The following is a 21194-nucleotide window of genomic DNA, read 5'->3' as shown; positions in this document are numbered from 1 at the left end:
GTGCTAGTGGCGCCATGCGAGGGGAGATGCGGGCGGTGCCAAGGAACCAGGTATCAGTACATACCTCCATGTCTTTCATGCAGGCTGGTCGCCTAGGCAGAATCGTTTGCCCAGCAGGATACATAAATGACAGTAATAAAGATCCAGCTCTTCCTACTCCCCACCCGCTTTCCACTTACCAGAGAGTTCTTTTCCAATTAATCATCTTACCACCATATTTTCTTAAAATGATGGACTCAGACCTGGAGCCGTTCGATTGGACGGCATCTCTACCTTCTCAACCAGCCAACCCAATAGATCTCGGTGGAGCTGGCGCCGTATGTGAAACGAAACGATTTGATTCGTTTTATAATACCTCTGGAGACCGAGTCATTCTACCAGCTGGCAAGAAGTACACTTCTAGAACGGCGCGTGCCAATGAAAGTGCTTTGACAGTCACAAACCACTGGGATAAAGAGCAGGACCTTGAGAAAACTGTGCTTGAGATCAAATCACCGTTTATGAAAGCGGCCCTCAAGGCCGCCATTCCGGAGTACGCCACTTTCAATATCGATGTTAAAAATATCACCATCACTGGTAAGCCTCATTGTCTATTCCAATACCGTGAGGAAATCATGAGTTACGGGCGAACATTGTGGGAATGTCAGAATGAGGAAGCAGCGAAACACATTCAACACCTCATCTCTCACATGTGGGAGGTATTTGCAGAGGAGATAATTCCTTTCCATGCTTTGGAATGGCTCGCAGAATTTGAACCAGGTCTGGAGCATAAGCACCTGTGGATGATTTTCAGGCCTGGAGATCTCGTATATGTCCGAGACGATGTACCATGGGCTTTCAAACTTGACAGAATGACACTGTCGGGCAAGAACTGGCTCCTCTATGGGATGGATATCGATTATAACGGTATTCATTTTGGTTACTCTGAAAGCCATGGGCATATCGATCATTATGAAGGTTTGAAACCGCTCAGAGAGCTCCATATCGTGCCCTTCCATCGTTTGCAAGGCGAAGAGAAGCAAAGTAAGAGGGAAATGCTTATATCACGTGGTCGCAAGTTTGTGGGCATCCATGGAAAACGTTATCTTTGGTTTGAAGACGGCCCTGGCAAATCTTCGGGTTGGGTGAGTTCATCAGTAAAATCGTTCAAAATCCAGGCTAATTGACAGATGAAAACTCGGATTATGACAGATCATGGCGGTTGGCGGGACAGTGGTTTGGGCTGGTATACGTCCTTACGCGATGACAAGAAGAAGTACAAACCTGAAGATGTCCTAGAAAGCCTGACAGAAGAAGAGTTCATGATTTGCTACACTCGCGTTGCAGGATATTCGTTGAGGGAGAACAAGTGGGGGAGATTTGACATTGATGATATCGGAGAGATCAATTTCGACCCAGAAGCTTTCAACGATCTCATTCTGCCAAAAGATCAGAAGGCGCAACTACTTTCTCTTGTAGGTGTACACGAGGACGATAAATTTGCCTTTGACGACCTCATTAGAGGAAAGGGGAAGGGAATGACATTCCTGCTCTACGGGGAACCTGGCCTTGGGAAAACTCTGACAGCTGGTACGTAACTTCAACTGATCGATTCAAACACTGACGATAGGTCTAGAAAGTGTTGCGGACTACTGCAAGAAGCCTCTTGTTCGGCTTGATGCCGGAACACTTGGGACCTCTCCAAAGTCGGTAGAAGAGGGATTGAGGAACGCTTTCCATCTTGCAGAAAGATGGCATGCGCTTCTTCTTCTTGATGAAGCCGACGTGTATCTTGAACAAAGAAGATCAAGAAACCTGACTCACAATGGTGTTATTTCCGGTACGCATATAGCAAGTCATATCTAACAACAACTATTAATGGAATATCAGTGTTTCTTCGAATGATCGAATACTATCATGGCATCCTTTTCTTAACAACAAACCGTATCGGCGCATTCGACACCGCTTTTATCTCCCGCATTCATCTTGCAATCTGCTACCCACCTCTCACTCGGCCCAGTCGAAGTAAATTACTGTTCAATTTTCTCAAGCAAATCTCCCTGACGAGCGCAGAAGCTCTGAGACTCGACGGCAGTCTCAAAAAAATCGCAAAAGAAAAACTGAATGGCCGACAGATCAAGAATCTTGTTCGTACGGCATGTGCCTTGGCACGAGGGGACAGTAGCGCGGACGGCAACATCTATAGACGCCACTTGGAGATGTCCCTGCGACCTATGACAAGGTTTCATCAAACGATGGAGCGTGTGAGGCTGAACGAGGAAAGACACGTGTTGGGCGCAAAGGAAGAAGTAGAAGAAGAAGTACAAGAAGATGAGATGAATTCGGAAGGGAATGAGACTAGTGGTTCAGAAGATGAAGGGGATTCAGACGGCAAGAGTGAGCAGGAGGACGTCGAGGAAATTGCAGAATCGGAATGCGAAATTGACTTGACCGGCGAGCAGAATTTGGAAGATGAGCTGGATACAGAGAATGGTGTTCACGATGATAGCGACGGCAATGAGGACACTGAATCCCATCAGAACAAGCGTAGGCGGTTGATATAAATGACAACCTGCCCTTATAGTTAGAACAAGTCTTGTGCTCATCTAAGTAACAAGCGAGTACATTAAGAGAGTGACCGGACTATAATGTGGATCTCGAATTACTTCCTTCTCACATAATTACTTCCTACTGTACATTTCCACGAAATTGATCCCAGTGACACAGCGGGGTATGGGTAGGGTAAGTTGGCTATCCGATGATTTTTCAGAAGCCTGAACAAATCAATGATATACTCTCTTTTCTTTGTCATCCGACCTGGACGTGACCTAGACCGATATAGAAGTGATTGGCACAGCGAGGCCTGGTGACATGCCTTAGTCGCAAGCTAACCGCGATCAATTTCCTTGAAAATGTACGGTAGTCATGCTGTCTAGACTAGACTTTTAGGTTATTGAATTTTTGTACTAGCCCGAAATTTGCAATCATTCATTCATTATCGGATTTCAGTGAAATATCAACATCAGAACGAAGAATAAGCCCTGCTAAAGAAGAAGGCTCTGTTAGAGTAGAGGACATTCAAACTGTGAGTGAGACAAACAAATGACATAAGATTTCCAATCTGGATGAACTACAATCTTTATGAACTAAAATAACAGTGACATGGGAAACTTCGTTTACCAACCATGTGAATCTATGTAATAGAAGTCACACCCACAACTACTGACCTCCCTTATCATCACCAGGAACAAAAGATTGATCGATTCCCCAAACATCCCAAACCGGGCTGGGAGAAGCGCTACTCCTGTGAGGTTGAAGCGTACGGGGAAGCGTTCCTGATTGCATCCCTCAATGAATACCAACGTGCTAGATGCTGCTGAGCCTTGCTGTTGAGGAAGACGATGCGGTCCGGCGAAGCCGCTTTGGCGACGAGTCCTCGCCTGTGCTGGGCCGACCCTGTCGTTGATCTGGAGCCTTCCCTTTCCCTTTGGACGGGGTGCCGTCATGGTCGTCAAGGTCGTCATGGCCAACATCGCCGACAGGGAGAGGCCCCTCTATTTCCGTTATTCCTCGGAACACTGACATTCTCACCAACCTCCAATGTACAAGAGCCATATCTCTGCAATACTGCGCGTTCTCTACAGAACCATGTTGGATCTTGAACAAATGGCCGCTGCGTACCTCTTCACCGGTTTTCAGGTGTGCCCGTAAGACTCCAGTACCAACCTTGAGGCGGCGAGGCTTCAAGCCTTCATCGTGAGCTTGGGTTAGCTCCCTGAGGAAACGATTGATGGAGTCGTTGAAGGAGTCGTCCAGGACCGCATACTCTGGATGTCGAGTTCGACAGGCAGGCAACCAGTGCGACTTAAGAGTTACTACACAGGGTTCTTCATCATCGGGCTCTAGGGGCTCAAACGCCCAGAATGCTCTATCGAACCACGTGTGCTGTTGTTTGTTGATCGCAATGAGGTTTCCTGGCCCCTCGAAGCCCTTCAATTGGCTGGCCCGAGGACGATATGTGTCATGGAAGTCTGTGTCCATGAGTGTCTTCAGAGCGCCAAAGCACCCCAGGGTCCTTTTCACCGCGGCGTTTATGCTTGTCGCCGCGAGCGGAAATAAATAGGCCATTTCAGGATTCGCTGTGCCCATAATTACACAAGAGTGGTTGTCGCGCGTCGAAGCGTTCTTTATCGCATTTTTGTCTCTTGATGCTTTATCCTCCTTCTCCTTTTTGTCGCCACTCTGTCTGCCTCTAGCGCCTTTGTTCAAGTGCACCTCTGATAGATCGAGAAGCTTGTCGAGAGCCTGAATGATTACGCGGCCTTCGGTGTCGTTGTCATCCCAGGTGATCAGGTTGGGGTTGGCGATTATGGCTGACATGTGATCTCTTGTCATGTTCCATTTGGTCTTGTGATTCTCTTTCTGTAAGATGCGATCAATGAATCTGGTTTTATGTTTAGCATCTTCTGCCTCTTCGAGTGTCAGAAAAGGTGTAGGGTTTATCTGAGGATGCAGAGGACCCTGATAGTAAGACATCCTCGCGGTATTGGTTCCAGTCGGGGATCTGTACGAAATGGTATATCTGCGATTATTGTAAGTTAACAGAGTGAATCATTGACCTACTGGCCCGAAGTGTCCGATTCGGTTGTAGGTCTGTTATCAATGTCCATTGTGAAGTGGCAGGGTGAATAAGGAATCTACCCATCCTTTATGGCCCTGGAAGAGCTGAATGACTGTAAGACGGGCAGAGTTTTTTCTTTTCTTTTCTTTGGAAGATCCTTGGAATCCGATACGATTATGCAAAGCAGCTTTCCTTGAATCGACTCGCTCCAGGAATAGAAAAAGATGACAGAATACGTCTCTTTGTGAACATGCATAGCCGTTCTGGCAAACCTTTTGGGCCGGACCGGTGCATCGTTTGCGAAGTGAATCGCAAACGTGTCCAGAGGACGGGATCTTGCACAGCTACAAAGCTTTAGCAGCAGCAAACTGCCAAAGAAAGTGTGCTTTCAGCGGTCTAGGATCAGAAGTTGTTTGCTTGACTGGAGGTGTATGATATGATCAGAGACACAATACTACAGGTCACAGGCAAAGTCGAGATTTGGTATCTTGAGAATCAGTTAAATTTGGCCCCGTCTCGCGTGTAGAACTCGACTACACCACTATTACTGAGATATCATATATGCAAATTCTATTCCATGATTTTGCAGTGACATACATCGTCCATGTAGATGCCAGGCTACAGTTACATCGGGCTATTCTAAGTGATTCATCAAAACCGATAAGCAAAATTTTTCCATGTTTGAGCATGCGTCAAGTGCCCGACAAAATCATTTCTTTTCCCAGTAGAACAGTCCATTGATCTGTTCATCAGTCGCGGCACATACCAGCCCCTCGTAACTTAGATGGTACCCGAATTTGTTTCCTGCTTACTGCCATGGGAGCGGTCCATCTATTGAACGCCACAGATATGTTGTCTCCAGGCAAGTAGGCTAGCAACCTATGCAGGCGGGAATTCTTTCACCAGCAGTAAGCCTTCCGTCCGCCTTGAGCGCACTTACCATATTGAAGATCGTTGTAAACGCTGAGAAATTTACAAGTTATAGAGTTTTATTACCGCCCTTTCAGTTACGTACCTCTGTTCTTGGTACTAGGCACCTATGTAGGAAAGTAAATTCCTGGGAGAATATTGATTTGAGATTTTGATGCATATGGACATTTTGTTAGAAAATCAAGTATATTGAGTGGCTTGGACTGACAATTACAAGTAAATTACAGAGAACAATAAATAAAATAAAAGGAATTTACTAAGCACTGTTTTCGTATATGGCACTATCTCACGGGACGGGAGCCCGAGTGCTTCCATGCATAATACCTGTTGGCTTTTTATCAAGGTAACTGTGTGTAATGTCATCAAAAGAAACCGCTGTGAGCCTCCGGATCACCCAACCAATCACAATGCGGTCATGAAGGCTACAGTTGGCGCACTCCGAGGCGGGGTTCAGCATGATTCTATGCTTTACTTATCATCATACTTCAGGACGACCGCATTAAACGTTTTACTTATCACCAAGCAAAGTAAAGAAAAATGACTTCGCAAGCTATTGTAGTCATGGCGCCGCAACCAGCAAACTTGGGCGACCACACAACATCAATATTTCTCGCGGGTATCACAACAAGCACGGGCGAGCCAGATTGGCGCCAAGCCCTTACCGATGCACTGAACAACTATCCAGTCACAATCCTCAACCCCAATCGACCGGACTGGGACAGCACATGGAGAGAAGATTTCTCTGACAAGCGTTGGGTTGAGCAGGTCTCGTGGGAGCTAGATATGCAAGAAGCTGCAGACATCGTTGTCTTCATGTTTCACGAAGCCACGGAAGCACCGATCAGTCTTATGGAGCTTGGTTTGGCAGTCAGGACGAAGCCAGTCATTGTATGCGCCCATCCTAACTACAGGAAAAGAGGAAATGTGGACGCAGTCTGTAGCAGGTTTGGTGCAAAGTTGTTGAGCACGCAAGGGGAACTCAGAGATCGTTTGATCGCAACGTTAGACCGCAGATTGAAATGACAAAAACCCCAGAGACGCCACCTGGTGGTGATTTATTGATACCTAACAAGAGCAATTGGACAGCAGCCGGAGATTGCGATCCGTCCCGGGTAACATTGATAAGCACACGATATTTGCTCTCGCCTGTAGCCTGGTCTATCATCCGACGCCGGAAGGAAGGCCCTGTTGTCAACTGAGACACACGGCGGTTTATCGCAAGTCCTCTTCGGGCGTCGGATAGACACAGAAGTGATGATGTCCAATGTTTCATCATCTAACCATGGTTGCGATCTTTGGGCAGCAGTTGTAAATCTTCCACCGGGCTCCACGGTCTTTGGAGTCGCAGGGTTCTACAGATTCCGGATATTACAACCGTCAGCTGGGGTCACTAAGGCAGTTTTCCAGCCAGCCGCAGCCGTCAGCGCTTTAAATGGCTGCCTACAATCAGCGCGGTATCCCCCTACATATAGTTATCTAACCAGGTACCAAGGTGAACAATGCATTTCGGCTTCGTGCTGAGCTTGAAACATTCTCAACCCGCGATTCATTCACGTTCTGCCACTTGCCGCGTTAGACGCTTGGAGCAGCATCATGTGCTCACACCGGCAAAGGCTTTGTGGGCTTTCCTCTCTCCTTAGTACACGGGCAGTCCTCACCACGTTGACAGCAAAGGGGACTAATCTACCAGGCAGTATTCCTATTCTGTAAGTCAGTTACTTGGATAAACATTAGTTTGATCTACCGAGTATGTTTCTCGTATATGCATTATGCCGTAGACGGCTAGCCACGCATTGCTAAACAGGCGCACTGATCGACTGATAACAAATCATGAAGGCATTTGACTCAATGAAATAAGTAATCTACAAGCGTCATTTGCATCTATTCCTGCAGAAGCAAGTTATTGAGTCGGCTGAACTTCAAAGCCTGCATCTCAAACGAATACGAACACGCATTTGTGCCCAATCTCAATAAATGTTGAATTTCGATTAGATCCGCCTCGTGAATAGAGAGAGTTTTTCAAGACGAATGTATCAGTAGTAGAAGGGATGGTCTCTCAGTTGCAGGGTTAGAAAAATAAGCCTAAGAGGCCAGATCTCAATAGTGCAAGCTGGAATACTAATTTTGTCTCTCATGTTCCTAGTGGCCATTTGTTTTGATGATTTGAGACATTAAGAAAAGTGTTTATGTTTGTGGAGCGTAATCATCTTGATGGCATCGTTCACAATCGTGCAATGCATACCTAATAAGAACAAACGTGTTTTTGGGCTTTTTCTTTTTTGTCTCATGTCTGCATGCCTGGGCAGATATCGATGAAGACTTGATCCCTCTTGTGGCTCAGTGCTAAGGTTGATTTCTTTCTCCAGATTTGGTCATGAGCTAGTCAGGCGACCATTTGTGTAACTATTAAATCAGGCAGCACCGAATCAGGGTTTGAGGCGCCCAAGCAAAATTTATAATTCATGTGTATGAACTTGATCAGACTCATACACTTCACTCCATCTTTCTCGTTCTTTTGTCTCAACACCATGTCCTCTTCTACGCTGATAGTCCCTGACTATCTTGATCATCCATTGCCTAGTCTGTGTGAGCTTCAAGTTCGACGCAACCATCTCGAAAGGATCTGCACTACTATTCAGAAAGCAAAACCTGAATTCCGACTGTACTTTGAATACCTTGTCGCGATCCTGATGGTAGACAACCAAAAGATCGGGAGCCGTGGTTGACTGTCAACAACGGCTGTCTCACTTTACGTCGTAAAAGACCGGCTGGAGTTTATTTCTCCATTTTACAAACACTGTAAGCGCAACCAAACCCCCATTAGCCCCTAAGTGCTTAGAGTTGGCTGGCTGACTCAGAACGCAGACATGTTTCACCTTGACCCAGAAAACCTTGACCCGAAGAATCCCAAAGACATAAATTGGGAACACGCTGCACCTCGACTGCCAGAACCCCTGCCCCCAGTGAACCACAAATTGTTCGAGAATGACGACATAGACGAAGAGACAATCGAGGCCGCGAAGTACTACTCTTTATGTTTCAAGACCGACCCGGATCTTGACCCTGTGCATCTTGATCAAGAGCAGGAAGAGTTGTGCCTTGAGCGTGATGGAAGAAAGTGTGTGTTGACGGTGGAGTCTAACATTCGGATCTTTCATTTCATCCCCATCACATGGAACTATACCGTGGACCACAACAATGCCACAGGAATGCTCAAAGGAGCAAGTATCGAGTTAGCTGGTGTCAATCTCTTGAATGCTCCCGCGGACATCTGCAGCGCTAGTAAGCTTGGCGCGTCTCATAAAGCATGGAACATGGTTTGCGTTCATGAAGATATCTACGATTATCTCGTCAAGGGTCTTTGTGGTTTCAGGTTCATTAGATATGAGGATATCGGCAAAGGCCAAGCCCTGGTGAACCTTGAACTCTGCTGGATGTCCAAGTTGCCAGGACGATTCAACGTTGACATCAACAAGCAAAGGTTTCAAGCTGCGACCGAAGCAATATCATTACAACAACGCTTTAACGCATACTATCGCCAGTGTTGTCCCACGAAATTCCCGAAAAGTTCCGAAATGGGCAAGAGAATTCGATCCGGCCACTCTATCAACATAACGATGTCCGCACGAGACGCAGTGAAGTTCAAGTCTGTGGTCAAGGTACACTGGGCCTGTATTCTGTTTACAGCTCTTTGTGGTGGTGCTGAGCGCGCTTGGAACCTAACTGGTATGGATCTAAGTGATGGGTCTTTAAAGCCGAGGGATCACGCATTTGAGGGCGACGATGACGAGGAAAACCTGAACTTGGAATTGGAGAGCCTGAACATTGACATGGAGAGCCCGAACATCAAGATGGTACGGGATGGTTTCAAGGCCTCCTTCGACGTTCCTGCTCTGGCCACTATGTCGTGAACTTTCTTGGTTCTTCATGTTGTCTTGTATTAGTGTTCTTTATTTAGTTTTCAAGTCTGGCTATGTAGCTAGGGGGAAAAATGTCTGATTGTTGTATTTGAACTATGATGCTAGTTGCAAACGCCTTGGCCGTGACTTTCCTAGTCTGATTGATGTCAGCTCCTCTGCCATACAATGACTGGGATTATAAAAAGGAGACGGTGGCCATGCTCCCAAGGTTCCCACTTAGACTCTCCGCAGTCTTAATTGGACAGAGAGGCATGCAGCGTCTGTCTTTTCTGTCCATCGCATTAAATTTTACTTTTGTTATGATATCACATTACTCCAAATGATCATGTCATCCACATTCGGTATACAGCTGGACCAGTCACGTACACGCATTCCAATAACGGGCACATTCGCCTGCTTCATGGAATTTGGTCAGATCACTCAATACCACTGTTTCTTTTCTGCACACACGCTTGTGTTCAGCTGCTATGTACAATAGCGTATCGTATCCTGATGTATGTCAAGCTTGGTTTAGAGTCGGCGCCCGGGCCCACTGTCATTTGTCCAATCACTTCAGAACATTTGGCTTATTTTCTTCCCTCATCACCTCAATGAAGAGGCTCTATGTAAAATAGGGCATAATAATGTTCACTCTTCCGACAACTGCCCACTTGTCAAAAGAGTGCCGGGCACTCGAGATATGACAGTAAGGCGGCCCAAAATAATCGCTATACCATCTATCTAGACTAGATGACTACCAGGAAATTCCTGTATACTATGTATTTTGTCCATGTTTCAACGTGTGTTTCAGTGTGGATGGTTGGCGGTCATATATCAGTATCCCCGATATACTCACCAAGATAACCAATAAAAGCAACAGCAACATTACCAACTACCATGTCAACCAACTCCGCCCTTGGCAGCGCCGTCTCCTTCATAACGGTCGAGCTCTGTTTCCCGAGAAGCACGGACATCAATACTGGCTCAGTCCAAGTCTCGGCCAATGTCGCGGTAAGTGCCTTCTGTCCGAAGCTTAGCCATATGATTCAAATCCTTATTTTTCCTTCAGCCACCTTCCCTGGGCTACCATTTCTGGCCAGGAGCTAAGCTGCGACATCTCATCTTTTTGGAATAGTGGTGTTACATTATAGCCGGAGATAACGCTAACAATCTACATAAATAGATGAAATTACCCAAGCGTACGCACGAGGCCATCCAACACGGTTTTCACAAGCGAAGACATGCCATCAAATGCTACATGGAGAACCAGGCCGCTGAAGCAGCATCATCAAACACTGCTGGGCTCAACAAGGATGCCGTCTAATGATATCGATACACAGATGGAGTACATGCCGATCATGGGCAAAACATGCGAGGAATGAAGATAATTGGGTGTTCTTTCACGCTGACCTCTTCTAAGAAAACTTGGCGCCCGCGCCATCTCCCAACCTTCAAGTTGAGGAGGACTTCTCACAGGTTTAACTTTCGAATCGAATAGAGCCTTATTGAAACTGACTCATTCATTGCATATCTTTATCCTTCGCTTGTTGTAAATCACGTTAAGCTGCTGTTCATCGAAATTACCAACGTTCCTGCCCAGACCTGTAACAGACGATGACTCAATTTTCGGCCGACTCTACAAAGACTCTCTCAAGACTTGTAGACCTTTTCTCACTTCCCCTTGTCTTATCCACCAGCACTTCTTCGCCAAGTAGCCTCTTCTCAGCAGGGCGCGGGGTCAATTCGCTCTGAGTTTTCTGGGCCCAGAGTCTGTTGCCAGGAAACTCAGGAAGGGGCGTTCTTCCGTTTTTTAAGGCCTTCTGCTGCCATGGCTTCAGCCGTATCCGCGTTGTCGCCATGATGGTTTCCAAGAATTTGATATTGGATGGAATCGAATGCTTTAGTCTTCGTGGGACAATTTGCAAGCTGCAGTGAGTTGAAAAATTGATACTCCGACTTGACGTGAGCGGTGGAATGTCCAGATAAATAATGAATCTGCCTCGGAGTTTTGGTCCGGTTGTTCGAATTAAAGAGATGCAAATCTATCGCACTCAGCTCAACACAGAGCTGAAACGTTTTGATTGTACAGTTTGTCGAAAATGGTAGTTGACAATATGCCGATTAACAGTTTGGCTGGTGTTGTAATGAACAAGATAACAGAGATGGCGGTTTGGGAAAGGTAAGAGAAGAAACCTAGACCGTTTGACATGCGCAGAAACAAATACTGAAGCAGGCTGCAGGACTTACTTTCTATAACCTTTTCCAAAAACTGTGCTTGTCGATTTAGTGTTTCCTTCTCCCATGGAGCATCAAATTTAACAGCCAGGAAAGAAACATAAGCGCACGACCACAGACAACCCTAGTGTATCAGCAGACAATTTGGCCTTTGAATTCCAGGCAACAAAAACAAATGAACTAAGAGCAGAGCCAAGATTACATGAACTGACTCATTAATTTTGTCTTTTATGCTTCTAGCGTCTGACTCTTCTGTTACCTTGATGTGGCCATCGAAGAAGATAGCAACAATACTGGGAGGATACCAGGGTCCGCTTGGGAACAAAGCAAGTGTAGCATGTTGCGCACCAATCCGATTGTTGGTGGCGAAGGAGCGAGTGAAGCACGTCAGGTGGTGATCTCAGTACATCTCCCTATGTATCGGCGATCGCCCTTTCACCCACAGTCAAAATCCCTTGCAGATTGAATTATTCTGGGCATGAATGCCGCTGCTTTATACTCTCAACCTCTGCCAAGTTCAGCTCCACTGGGTTTCGGATGGAAAAACCACAATGACGACAAACTCGTTTGCATTAACAATTTTTTCATCTCACTAGCCCGGTCAATCATCGCTATTCACTGGTTCTTCATTATATTATCTTATTCATCATTAAAACAATTCGGAAAGGCTCCACATAAGTACTTGGTTCTATTCACAATGAATTGCCATGGTTTCCCAGGCATTGTTCAATTCAATAAATCCCAACACAACGGGTTATTGTTCATTATACTAGTCTACAATTCAGGTCCGTGGCTTCGATCTTCAAGATGTATTTATATCATCTTCTTTGCCTCTCTCTCCGGATTCTCTTTCCCTTTCGACTTGACAAACAAACACATTCGAGTAACTAGACACTTGACATATATACACCATGTCTTCGAATGCCTCTGCGCCAAACCATCAGCCATGCCTCAAGCGTTGGCAGCGTCGGGCTCTCGACCGTGGCCGAACGCCTCTTCCCGAGAAGCCCGGCAGTCACCCATGGGCTGCCAACTCCGCTGAGACTTCCCAAGACCAGATTTCCCCTGGCAACGCGGCTTCTGCCTCTACCCTGTCCACGAGTGATGGCACCAGCCAAAGTGCCTCCCAGCCAACCAGCGTAAGTGGCAATGAATTTCCATTGACATTTTAGCAATACTGACTGTCTGTTCTCTATGAAGATCGCCACTTCCTATGCCTACAGGTTCTGGTCTGTCGCGGAGCTCGAACGCCTCATCCGTTTGAGGCGTAATGGCTTGTCCTGGATCCAAATCAAGGTATTTCAACTCGCTTGTTCCTGATTACCAAAGTTTGAGATTACTGACTTTTTTTTCAGAACCATTTTCCCGACCGTTCGCTTGAGTCTCTCAAGCAAACATACCACAAGCGACGTGGAGCCGTTGAGGCTGAGATGGATGCCAACGTATGAAAAGAATGGAACAACAGGAGACATTTATTTTAGAGCAAGCAAATGAGAACACAGTGACAGTAACTCAGCGTATATAAAATCCACTGTTAAGCGAAAACTCGTCTCACAGTGACTCTTTTCGACATCCTCAGTGCTCAACCTGTCTGTCAGCAAGGAAGCAATCCATCGTCGCCGTGATAATCATCTCTCATACACCACAAGACCTAATCTTGTCAGAGTAAGAAAATGCTCTTTAAAGAGAAAAATCACAATCATCGGCACAATAATTTCAAGCAGACGGTGCAGGATTGGATAACAGCTGGAAAAGGCAGGCAACGAAGTGTCGTCACATAAGTTGTTGGACCTACCAGCCTGACCGAGCTCACCGAGCTCACCGAAATCGGACAAACTCTAGACCGAAATTCTGCACCGGCTCCACTGATTGCCAGTTCTGTCCTCCCCCACATTGAAACTGCTGTGCCTTTCAATTCCGCACTATGGTAGCGGGGTATCATTTTACCAATATTGTTTGCGACCATTACCCTCCTCCCTTTCTCGACACTATATAGATTTTGGGTTTGGCATACTGCATAAGTGTCGTCGCGCTTTCAATTGCCCTTCTTGGAAACAAAACTTCTTGTTTACTTGACAACCTCTATACTCGCAACACACTGTCGTCATGGATGACCAATTTGGAGGCCGTACCGACGATGACCTCTTCTACGATGACTTCGAACCCATCGAGAGCGAGACTGTAGTCACCCCCGAAGTAGCCTCTTCTGCTTCTGAGCCTACTCCAGTCGCGCCAGCTCAACCGTCTCCTGCTCCTCAAGAAGAGCCAGCCCCAACCCCAACGCCTACAGCACCCCTACCCAAACCCCAAGGACTCTCCTCGTCACGATACGCCGACAAACCAATCCCAGCTCCCGCACCAGCTCCTGTCCCAGCGCCCCAGCCCACAAAGCAACCTCCCCAACCTACATCCAACGCTCCTCCCAACGCTCCCACGGCTCCTCGTGAGAAGACTCCTCATGGCTTACAACATAACAACGCCGCTCGTCTTCAATCCGGCGCAAATCCACGACAGAAGCTCACCGAGGCTCAGCTCGCTGAAAAGATGGAGAAGATGAAACTTATCAATGCTGAGAAGGCGCGCAAGTTTGAAAAGGCCGAAAAAGACGAGAAGGACCATGCTGCTGCATATGCTCGCGGTATGGAGGAGGCAAAGAAGCGACGCGCTGAGGACGCCGAGAGACGCAAACGAAATGAGGAGGATCGACGTAAATTAGAGGATGAGCGCGCTAAGAACAGAGAGAGGAAGCTCAAGGCTATGGGTATGAAGGAGGGTGGATGGGACGAAGGCAAGGAGGCCCAGGAAGAGGAAGAGAACAGAAGATTCCGTGGCGCAAACGGTGGTATTAGAGGATCGAAGAACGCTGGCATGAGTGGAAGTCGGTATGCAACCAGGGACAACGAAGAACACGATGTGGATCGCTTCCTCGATGAGAGACATCGTGGTGGAAGGGGTAGAGGTCGTGGCCGGGGAGGAAGAGGAGGCAGAGGCGGACGTGGTGGCCATGAGAGTGCGCCTCCAGCACCGCCCAAACAAGCCATCCCGGCAGCTGAAGATTTCCCAGCTCTGCCTGGTGAGACCAAGAAGAGCATACCTGTCCCGGCTAGCGATAAGCCAGCCTTCGCTGCAGCTGCAGCTGGCCTGCCACCCCCATTGCCACCACTCTCTGGCGGAAAGTGGGATGAAGAGATGGATGAATATGATGAGCAGAACAAAAAGTCATAGGGGAATGGGTACAAATGAAAGAGTCGGAATGTTTGGTGTGGCTTGGTAACGGAGTCGAAGAACATTGGGAAAATACCACAGGCAGCATGATTAGACAGCATAAATAGTCCAAGCGAGATTGTAAAAATCCTCCTTCATTTTCGTTCGCTCTATCGCCGAGCTGCTCGGTCTAGAAAGGGTATTGTCATCCATGCTCCCAAACCAACTCTTTCTTTCTTGATTTCCTTCTATTTTAAGCAGCGCCCCAACGCCTTGGTACTATCCAGTAAGCAAATATTAGTCGTTAACTACCATCCTCCCCTGTAGCCCCTTCCACCGCGACCACTCCTGTATCCTCCTGAACCGCGCGGTCCTCTCGGCCCGCCCATGCCAGGACCATCGTCGTCCATTGGCGCCCTCGAACGACCTTTCATCTCCTTGGGAAACGCATCGTACGTCTTTCGCATCTGCGCATACCCCAAATGCATTTTGCCGTAAAAGTGATCCGCCAGTCGACGATCGTTGTCAAGTCTGCTCAGGTAGGCACCGCAGACGTCGCAAACCTGGAGCTTCTGGTGACCTGAAGGACCTGAAGTGTCCGAAAGAGCCTTGAGCTCTTTTTCGCGATCGGCTTTAGATTGGGAGGCTTGGCGGACGCGGAAGAGTTCGTCTTGGGCGCGGGAGACTTCGCCCATGGAACCGAGGACTTCGACTTCGAGTAGGCCGTTGTTTATAGACTCTGTGAGCTCGGATATGCTTTTGAGCTGTGATGGTTAGCATTTGGATGCAAGAAGGGACACGAAGTTTAAAGACGTACCAGGACGTTAGTCTGTCGAATCTCATCAGGTGTCTTCTCCAATCGCCTCTGCGCAGCATCGATTCGTCGGTTACAATCATCGATGTACTTTTGCAGATCGCGCATGTAATCGTACTCAAATCCATATTTCTGCTTCTCCCTGTCTGCCAGAGCTTCGTATTCGGTTTTCAATCCCTCATTGTGCACCTTTGGACAAGGACCAATGTCCTGCTTCGTGTTCGTGAACAAGTCGTGTGGACAGGTGCCTGCGAGGTAGGAACGACAGACTTTGGGGTCTGTAAGAGACAGCTGAGCAGCGCGAGATGTTGACGATGCGCCCATAAGCTGCTCGAGCAGCTTTCTCTGTTCGGCGGCCATAACTTGTGTCTTTCGTTAAAGATTGCTGATTGAAGATGTTGAAAGTTGGCGGGGCCTTTGAAGATCCAGGTTGCGACGGTATGTGGAGGAAGCGCGCGCCGGTAAAGCTAAGTTTCTGCCTCTTATCACCGCTTATTACATTGAACCTTCCACGTCGCAACTGGAGCTCTCCAAGCTACGACTCCATGTCGATTTCCCAAGGGCAAAGGTGCGATGTGAAGTCCTGAACGACTTCCACCTTCTTTAACCCTTTTCACGATGCGCCGATTTCTGGCCTATCTTCTTCTAGCCATCACAAATGGCTTGGCACTAACTTCGGCCGCGACATCGGGCTATCACGAACAATTAACGCTTCGACCTTTACCCCTGTCCCAGCTTCTAGCGAGCTTCAACTTCCGAGCCAATACTTCGATCGCCGACTTTGAAGCGCACAACTTTCGACTCTTTCCACGATCACTCGCCCAGATCTTACAATACGCCGGTACGAGGGAATTACATCTTCGATTCACACTAGGACGATGGGACGCTCAATCGTGGGGTGCTAGGCCTTGGGATGGGACACGCGAGGGAGGCACTGGTGTTGAGCTGTGGGCCTGGTTGGATGCTGAAACTGATGCCGAAGCTGATGAGAAGTGGTTGATTCTGACAAACGCTCTGTCTGGACTATTCTGTGCCAGTCTGAACTTTATCGACGAGACCCGAACGATTCGACCCGTCATGTCCTTCCAGCCCGATGGCCACCACTCCAATTCCTCGTTGGCCAACACAAGACTTCTCCATGGCGTCTTACCACATGAAGTCGTATGCACCGAAAACTTGACACCTTTCCTCAAGTTACTGCCATGTAAGGGCAAGGCTGGAATTGCAACGCTACTGGATGGACACAAGCTCTTTGATGCCTCTTATCAGAGCATGGCAATTGACGTCAGACCCAAGTGTGATGCGGATGGCGAATGCTTCCTGGAAATGGAGGAGACTGTGGACATGGTTCTCGATATTAACCGCTCCAAGAGACCTCAAAGTATGTTTATTTAACCTGCCCGATGACTCTTTTAACAATCATTAGACAATCCTATCCCAAGACCCCCTCCTGCTCACGAGCTTCTCTGCGATACCTCCAAATCGTACCACTCCGATAACACTTGCTTCCCCGCCGACAGCCTCGATGGCCAAGACTGGAGTTTATCTCAAGTATTTGGTCGATCCATTAAAGGAACATGCCCATTGACCGACCCCGATATCCCTCCCGTCTGCATACAGATCCCCCGATCCCGCGACATCTACACAACCGAGGGTGCCCGCGAGATCAGGTCTGAGGATGGAAACTCTCGATGCTATAATCTTGATGCCAATTCTGAACTAGCTCTCATGCTCGTCAAGCCTGAGTCACAAGATGAGGACAAGATCTTGAACAAGCCCGAAACGCCTCTTCTCTACGCTGATCGCAGTTTCAACGGTCATGGCCAGGAACACGGTGGTGTACAAGCTATCTTGAGCAACCCCAGCGACACCGATGTTGAGTTCGTCTACATGGAGTCGCTACCCTGGTTCATGCGCATTTACCTTCACACCCTCTCGGCCCGTATCGCTGATGCTCCCTTGTCAAACTCGTCCGATCTGATCAAGGAGATCTACTACCGCCCTGCTCTCGACCGCGCGCGAGGTACACAGCTCGAACTTCGCATACGCATTCCTCCGCATTGCACCGTCTTTCTGACATACGATTTCGAGAAGTCCATCCTACGATATACCGAATATCCTCCTGATGCCAATCGCGGCTTTGATGTCGCTGCCGCAGTCATCACCACGCTTGAGCCGAAGGTCCTTAACATCCGCACTACAACGCTTCTTCTGTACCTTCCCACGCCAGATTTCAGCATGCCGTACAACGTTATCATCTTTACATCAACGGCGATCGCCCTTGCTTTTGGAGGGTTGTACAACATCCTCGTCAGAAGATTTGTCGGCGCTGATGAGGCGCAAGGGATGGCCTTGAAGGCCAAGATTATGGGACTTATCCATAGATTAAAGGGAAATGTTGGGAAGCAATAGATATGATGTATGAATTATTTCCTTGACATCCTATAATACACAAGCATGTCCAACACCGTCATACTGATTTTCAGCTGGACTAGGGTCTCAGGATCCAATTACATGGGCTCTCGTCGTCCAGTTAGGGTCGAAGTGATGCATCGTGCTCTCGGCCTCGCCATCCACTGAACGTTACATGTAACGGCCCTGCACCGTACTCCTAGATATAATCGGACCGCGTGATTTGATCTAGGGAACACTGGCACGAGCTTATCGCATCTCTGGATGAAGTGCACTAGGGTTCGATATGACGCGGACCAGCGCACTTGTGCCCAGAGTCCTCTGGCAACATGGCTGGAGGCGTTTTAAGAATTAATGGTGCGCGATATGCTGCGAACAATTGCCATACCATGTTTCACTGTTTTACTTGCTCTTCCAGGACTGTAGCGGCTGCCATGGCGCCTGGTGTTACTGAAAGTATAAGAACTTGTTCGGGACGGCGATGTTCCCAGTACCACGGCACTTTCACTGTAATAATAGCACCATGCCGGAACGAGCTGAAGTTGATCGAACAAATAGTTATTTATATCATTTTGTGGCCATTTTTCTCTCTTTCGAGGCAACTGTACGAGATATAACCACGATACTGAGGTGTTCAGGCATCGAGTAGAAAAGGCTTGCAGCCTCCTTCCCCCGTTCCTTCCTTAACAGCTTGTCACGTCTAAACTAAACAAACATCGATCACAAACTTTCCCATGCAACTAAATACCATCAATTCAACGACACTTCCTCAACTTTGGTCGATTCAAGATTCATGTCAAAACCTAACGGGCACTCGCAACCATGAACCCGAATCCGCTCGCCCTCCTCCTCCTCTTCATAGCTTTCGCCGTGGTAGACGCCTACTACACTCTCACTGTCTTCGCACCAAAGGCTCCTCAGATCCACGCCCGTGTCATCAACGCTCGGAACAGGGCCTTCATCATCGGTGCTTCGCAACCCAGTACTTTTTGTGGTCTTGATAATGCGACCGAGTGTCCCGATGGAAAGTCTACACAAGTCAATGCAAACATGACGGGCCTCGCAGTGAGTTGCTCTCTCTTCACCTTTAATTCGCCTCCACTGATGGTAGTAGGCTGCAGTTCCGGGTGGCCAATTCATCTTTGTCGCGTCCGACGGCATAATCTCGTATCCTTCCCCGCACTCGGCTCTTCGTCCACCAGGTTCTCAAATGGGTGGTTTTCGTCCCGCGCACGTCGTCTCGGATTGCAAGATGCCTGTCACGATACTCATGTGGTCGCCAGAGAACGACAGCCCGGGGCTCTGGGCTTGTCCGACAGCAAGAAACGTGCCTATCAGTAATGAAGCGGTCCTCAAGGCGACCACAGGCTTGTTCAAAGGAAAGGGATGTTTGAAGGTCGAGGGTATTGAGATCCAGACTGCGGGAGACAAGTTTGCGGCTTGGGCTTATACGTGAGTCATGTGGTATACAAGGATGGATGTGCAGGGTCAGTAACGATGTGATTGGGAGTTCAAAGGAGGGATATGTTTGCTTTGTTTCGGGGCAATTGTGGTTGACAGCCTTTTGGAGGTTCATTTCTTTGCAATTAAACAAGATCTCAAAGTTGTTTCTCAATCTTAAGTTTCACTGAGTTATCATATAGCGTGACAAGACTTGTGGTCCGTATATCAATGGGGTAAATCGTATACCACCAGCGTAATGTCCTTCACCCAATCCAGGTCGGTCGCCATACCCATCAGGCACATCAAAGTACAGAAGCCATCGGGATTGCAAGAATATGACTTTGTTATTACAAAACAACATAGACTGACCAATGCAGACATGAGATTGGGGATCTCAACTCCGTATTCCTTGTTACGTGATCGAGCTTGGAAGTAACGCACACGCTTGCCGACGAGAAATGCAAACACAAAGACCCTACACCGATAGACGCATCGATCAGACCTAGACGTGTGTCAGCCATGTCCATCATGACCGCCTCAATTCAACACGTACCTCCTGCATCGGCTTTACCTTGACCACCTTTGTGTTCTTCATCTTGCCTCCTTTGTAGCTGTAGGTGAAGTCCCAACCACTCGCAGCAGCGCCATGGTTTCCGTACCGATCAACCACGACAATGCCACTCTTCAGATCAGAGTATTTGCGAACCATGCGCAGAACTGCATCTTCGGCTGCTTCTTTGGGGGATAGACCTCGACTCAAGCTGTCGAGCGCTTGGTAGCAGGGTAGGAATCGGAGCATGATGTCGCCGTCGCCTGTTGCACCGCAGCCTCCAAGTGAACTATCGGCGTAAGAGCCGCTTCCTACGATGGGACCGTCGCCGACTCGGCCGGGGATCTTGTGTGACGCACCATTTGTGGTTGTTCCTGCGGCTAGACTTCCGTCCTTGGTTATGGCAATGAGAGAAAGAGTATCGTGTGAAGATTGGGTTTTTTGCTGGGTCTGCTTGTTCTTTGCCAGAGGACGGTACGGGCCGCAGAAGTGTTCGGGATTGGGACTAACGCTGAGGCGGTAGTTGGGCTGGCATTTACTGGCCTTCCACTCCTTGCACTTCTTGGCAGACGCTTTTGTCGTGAGATTCGTCGTTTTGAAGCCGTTCTCGATGGCGAACTGGGTAGCCTGATCACCTGCAAGGAGCGAATGACTGGTATACTCGAGAACATGTCGCGCTACGGAAATAGCATCCTTGACCCGTCGCAGGGCTGCCACAGCGCCAGTGTTCATGGTATCTCCATCCATGATCATTGCATCAAGCGTAGTCTCACAGTTTTCGTCGGGAGAACCTCCATAGCCGACACTACCATCGCACTGGTTGCGTTCGCATGTTAGGCCACCAACTTCAACGGCATCAATTGCCGACGTCTTGGATTTCTGTAGGGAATTGAATGCAGCGTCTGTGGCAGCAGTGAAGTCGCCTCCCCAAGTGTTAATGACAAAGGGAAGACCTGGCGAATTACCCGCTTGGGCAAAAGCCGAGAATGAGAGTATTCCTAATACTAGGGAGACGGGAGTCATTTTTGGAAGAGTTGTTGATGAGGATGTTGAAGGGTAAATTTGAAGGACGGAGTGGCGTATCTTATACGACCTTCCGAAACCGAC

At 48.1% G+C, this 21194-nt stretch overlaps 11 protein-coding genes across 11 annotated transcripts; 8 read left to right on the top strand and 3 right to left on the bottom strand.

Moving 5' to 3' along the window:
* The first annotated feature begins 173 nt into the window (after nucleotides 1-173).
* Nucleotides 174-2085, top strand: EDB82DRAFT_486549 (uncharacterized protein). Its single transcript, XM_065608283.1, has 3 exons — nucleotides 174-1124; nucleotides 1170-1569; nucleotides 1616-2085. Exons 1-3 carry the CDS (start codon nucleotides 228-230, stop codon nucleotides 1843-1845), a joined length of 1527 nt encoding a protein of 508 aa, XP_065465568.1. The 5' UTR covers nucleotides 174-227; the 3' UTR covers nucleotides 1846-2085.
* Nucleotides 2086-2922: 837 nt separating this feature from the next.
* Nucleotides 2923-4523, bottom strand: EDB82DRAFT_486544 (uncharacterized protein). Its single transcript, XM_025730677.2, has 2 exons — nucleotides 3225-4523; nucleotides 2923-3064 (listed from the first exon to the last, which is right to left on the bottom strand). The coding sequence occupies exon 1, from the start codon at nucleotides 4513-4515 to the stop codon at nucleotides 3346-3348; it is 1170 nt and encodes a 389-aa protein (XP_025589778.2). The 5' UTR covers nucleotides 4516-4523; the 3' UTR covers nucleotides 2923-3064; nucleotides 3225-3345.
* Nucleotides 4524-6001: 1478 nt separating this feature from the next.
* EDB82DRAFT_46294 (uncharacterized protein) lies at nucleotides 6002-6646 on the top strand. Its single transcript, XM_025730678.2, has one exon. The coding sequence runs from the start codon at nucleotides 6068-6070 to the stop codon at nucleotides 6551-6553; it is 486 nt and encodes a 161-aa protein (XP_025589779.1). The 5' UTR covers nucleotides 6002-6067; the 3' UTR covers nucleotides 6554-6646.
* A 1330-nt stretch (nucleotides 6647-7976) lies between these two features.
* EDB82DRAFT_486542 (uncharacterized protein) lies at nucleotides 7977-9549 on the top strand. The gene is made up of 2 exons (XM_025730679.2): nucleotides 7977-8329; nucleotides 8396-9549. The coding sequence occupies exon 2, from the start codon at nucleotides 8398-8400 to the stop codon at nucleotides 9439-9441; it is 1044 nt and encodes a 347-aa protein (XP_025589780.1). The 5' UTR covers nucleotides 7977-8329; nucleotides 8396-8397; the 3' UTR covers nucleotides 9442-9549.
* Nucleotides 9550-9926: 377 nt separating this feature from the next.
* On the top strand, nucleotides 9927-10901 carry EDB82DRAFT_46261 (uncharacterized protein). The gene is made up of 3 exons (XM_025730680.2): nucleotides 9927-9944; nucleotides 10047-10440; nucleotides 10613-10901. The coding sequence occupies exons 2-3, from the start codon at nucleotides 10327-10329 to the stop codon at nucleotides 10751-10753; spliced, it is 255 nt and encodes an 84-aa protein (XP_025589781.1). The 5' UTR covers nucleotides 9927-9944; nucleotides 10047-10326; the 3' UTR covers nucleotides 10754-10901.
* A 1674-nt stretch (nucleotides 10902-12575) lies between these two features.
* EDB82DRAFT_471090 (uncharacterized protein) lies at nucleotides 12576-13112 on the top strand (the record flags this gene model as incomplete). Its single annotated transcript, XM_025730682.1, has 3 exons — nucleotides 12576-12803; nucleotides 12865-12960; nucleotides 13020-13112. The coding sequence occupies 3 exons, from the start codon at nucleotides 12576-12578 to the stop codon at nucleotides 13110-13112; spliced, it is 417 nt and encodes a 138-aa protein (XP_025589783.1).
* Nucleotides 13113-13549: 437 nt separating this feature from the next.
* EDB82DRAFT_46138 (uncharacterized protein) lies at nucleotides 13550-15033 on the top strand. Its single transcript, XM_025730683.2, has one exon. It carries the CDS (start codon nucleotides 13771-13773, stop codon nucleotides 14887-14889), a length of 1119 nt encoding a protein of 372 aa, XP_025589784.1. The 5' UTR covers nucleotides 13550-13770; the 3' UTR covers nucleotides 14890-15033.
* On the bottom strand, nucleotides 14955-16154 carry EDB82DRAFT_46192 (uncharacterized protein). Its single transcript, XM_025730684.2, has 2 exons — nucleotides 15686-16154; nucleotides 14955-15632 (listed from the first exon to the last, which is right to left on the bottom strand). Exons 1-2 carry the CDS (start codon nucleotides 16040-16042, stop codon nucleotides 15177-15179), a joined length of 813 nt encoding a protein of 270 aa, XP_025589785.1. The 5' UTR covers nucleotides 16043-16154; the 3' UTR covers nucleotides 14955-15176.
* Nucleotide 16155: 1 nt separating this feature from the next.
* On the top strand, nucleotides 16156-18164 carry EDB82DRAFT_46244 (GPI transamidase component PIG-T). The gene is made up of 2 exons (XM_025730685.2): nucleotides 16156-17063; nucleotides 17109-18164. Exons 1-2 carry the CDS (start codon nucleotides 16301-16303, stop codon nucleotides 18092-18094), a joined length of 1749 nt encoding a protein of 582 aa, XP_025589786.1. The 5' UTR covers nucleotides 16156-16300; the 3' UTR covers nucleotides 18095-18164.
* Nucleotides 18165-18778: 614 nt separating this feature from the next.
* On the top strand, nucleotides 18779-19867 carry EDB82DRAFT_46142 (uncharacterized protein). Its single transcript, XM_025730686.2, has 2 exons — nucleotides 18779-19159; nucleotides 19209-19867. The coding sequence occupies exons 1-2, from the start codon at nucleotides 18917-18919 to the stop codon at nucleotides 19548-19550; spliced, it is 585 nt and encodes a 194-aa protein (XP_025589787.1). The 5' UTR covers nucleotides 18779-18916; the 3' UTR covers nucleotides 19551-19867.
* EDB82DRAFT_550686 (nucleophile aminohydrolase) lies at nucleotides 19577-21110 on the bottom strand (the record flags this gene model as incomplete). The annotated part of the gene is made up of 2 exons (XM_025730688.2): nucleotides 19577-20039; nucleotides 20091-21110. The coding sequence occupies 2 exons, from the start codon at nucleotides 21108-21110 to the stop codon at nucleotides 20034-20036; spliced, it is 1026 nt and encodes a 341-aa protein (XP_025589788.2). The 3' UTR covers nucleotides 19577-20033.
* Between the last annotated feature and the right edge of the window lie 84 nt (nucleotides 21111-21194).

This window comes from Fusarium venenatum (assembly GCF_020744135.1).
Source record: "Fusarium venenatum strain MPI-CAGE-CH-0201 chromosome Unknown EDB82scaffold_1, whole genome shotgun sequence".
NCBI lineage: Eukaryota > Fungi > Ascomycota > Sordariomycetes > Hypocreales > Nectriaceae > Fusarium > Fusarium venenatum.
Note: the sequence above shows the minus strand (reverse complement) of the source record. Positions and strands in the feature narration are given on the sequence as shown.

Bases quoted from the DNA above. Each gene is read 5' to 3' on its own strand.
- EDB82DRAFT_486549 (XM_065608283.1), top strand. From the start codon at position 228: ATGATGGACTCAGACCTGGAGCCGTTCGATTGGACGGCATCTCTACCT. The intron at 1,125-1,169 runs GTGAGTTCATCA...GCTAATTGACAG, and splicing joins CTGGCAAATCTTCGGGTTGG to ATGAAAACTCGGATTATGAC. The intron at 1,570-1,615 runs GTACGTAACTTC...CGATAGGTCTAG, and splicing joins TGGGAAAACTCTGACAGCTG to AAAGTGTTGCGGACTACTGC.
- EDB82DRAFT_486544 (XM_025730677.2), bottom strand. From the start codon at position 4,515: ATGTCTTACTATCAGGGTCCTCTGCATCCTCAGATAAACCCTACACCT.
- EDB82DRAFT_46294 (XM_025730678.2), top strand. From the start codon at position 6,068: ATGACTTCGCAAGCTATTGTAGTCATGGCGCCGCAACCAGCAAACTTG.
- EDB82DRAFT_486542 (XM_025730679.2), top strand. From the start codon at position 8,398: ATGTTTCACCTTGACCCAGAAAACCTTGACCCGAAGAATCCCAAAGAC.
- EDB82DRAFT_46261 (XM_025730680.2), top strand. From the start codon at position 10,327: ATGTCAACCAACTCCGCCCTTGGCAGCGCCGTCTCCTTCATAACGGTC. The intron at 10,441-10,612 runs GTAAGTGCCTTC...CTACATAAATAG, and splicing joins AAGTCTCGGCCAATGTCGCG to ATGAAATTACCCAAGCGTAC.
- EDB82DRAFT_46138 (XM_025730683.2), top strand. From the start codon at position 13,771: ATGGATGACCAATTTGGAGGCCGTACCGACGATGACCTCTTCTACGAT.
- EDB82DRAFT_46192 (XM_025730684.2), bottom strand. From the start codon at position 16,042: ATGGCCGCCGAACAGAGAAAGCTGCTCGAGCAGCTTATGGGCGCATCG. The intron at 15,633-15,685 runs GTACGTCTTTAA...TAACCATCACAG, and splicing joins TTCGACAGACTAACGTCCTG to CTCAAAAGCATATCCGAGCT.
- EDB82DRAFT_46244 (XM_025730685.2), top strand. From the start codon at position 16,301: ATGCGCCGATTTCTGGCCTATCTTCTTCTAGCCATCACAAATGGCTTG. The intron at 17,064-17,108 runs GTATGTTTATTT...AACAATCATTAG, and splicing joins CCGCTCCAAGAGACCTCAAA to ACAATCCTATCCCAAGACCC.
- EDB82DRAFT_46142 (XM_025730686.2), top strand. From the start codon at position 18,917: ATGAACCCGAATCCGCTCGCCCTCCTCCTCCTCTTCATAGCTTTCGCC. The intron at 19,160-19,208 runs GTGAGTTGCTCT...TGATGGTAGTAG, and splicing joins CAAACATGACGGGCCTCGCA to GCTGCAGTTCCGGGTGGCCA.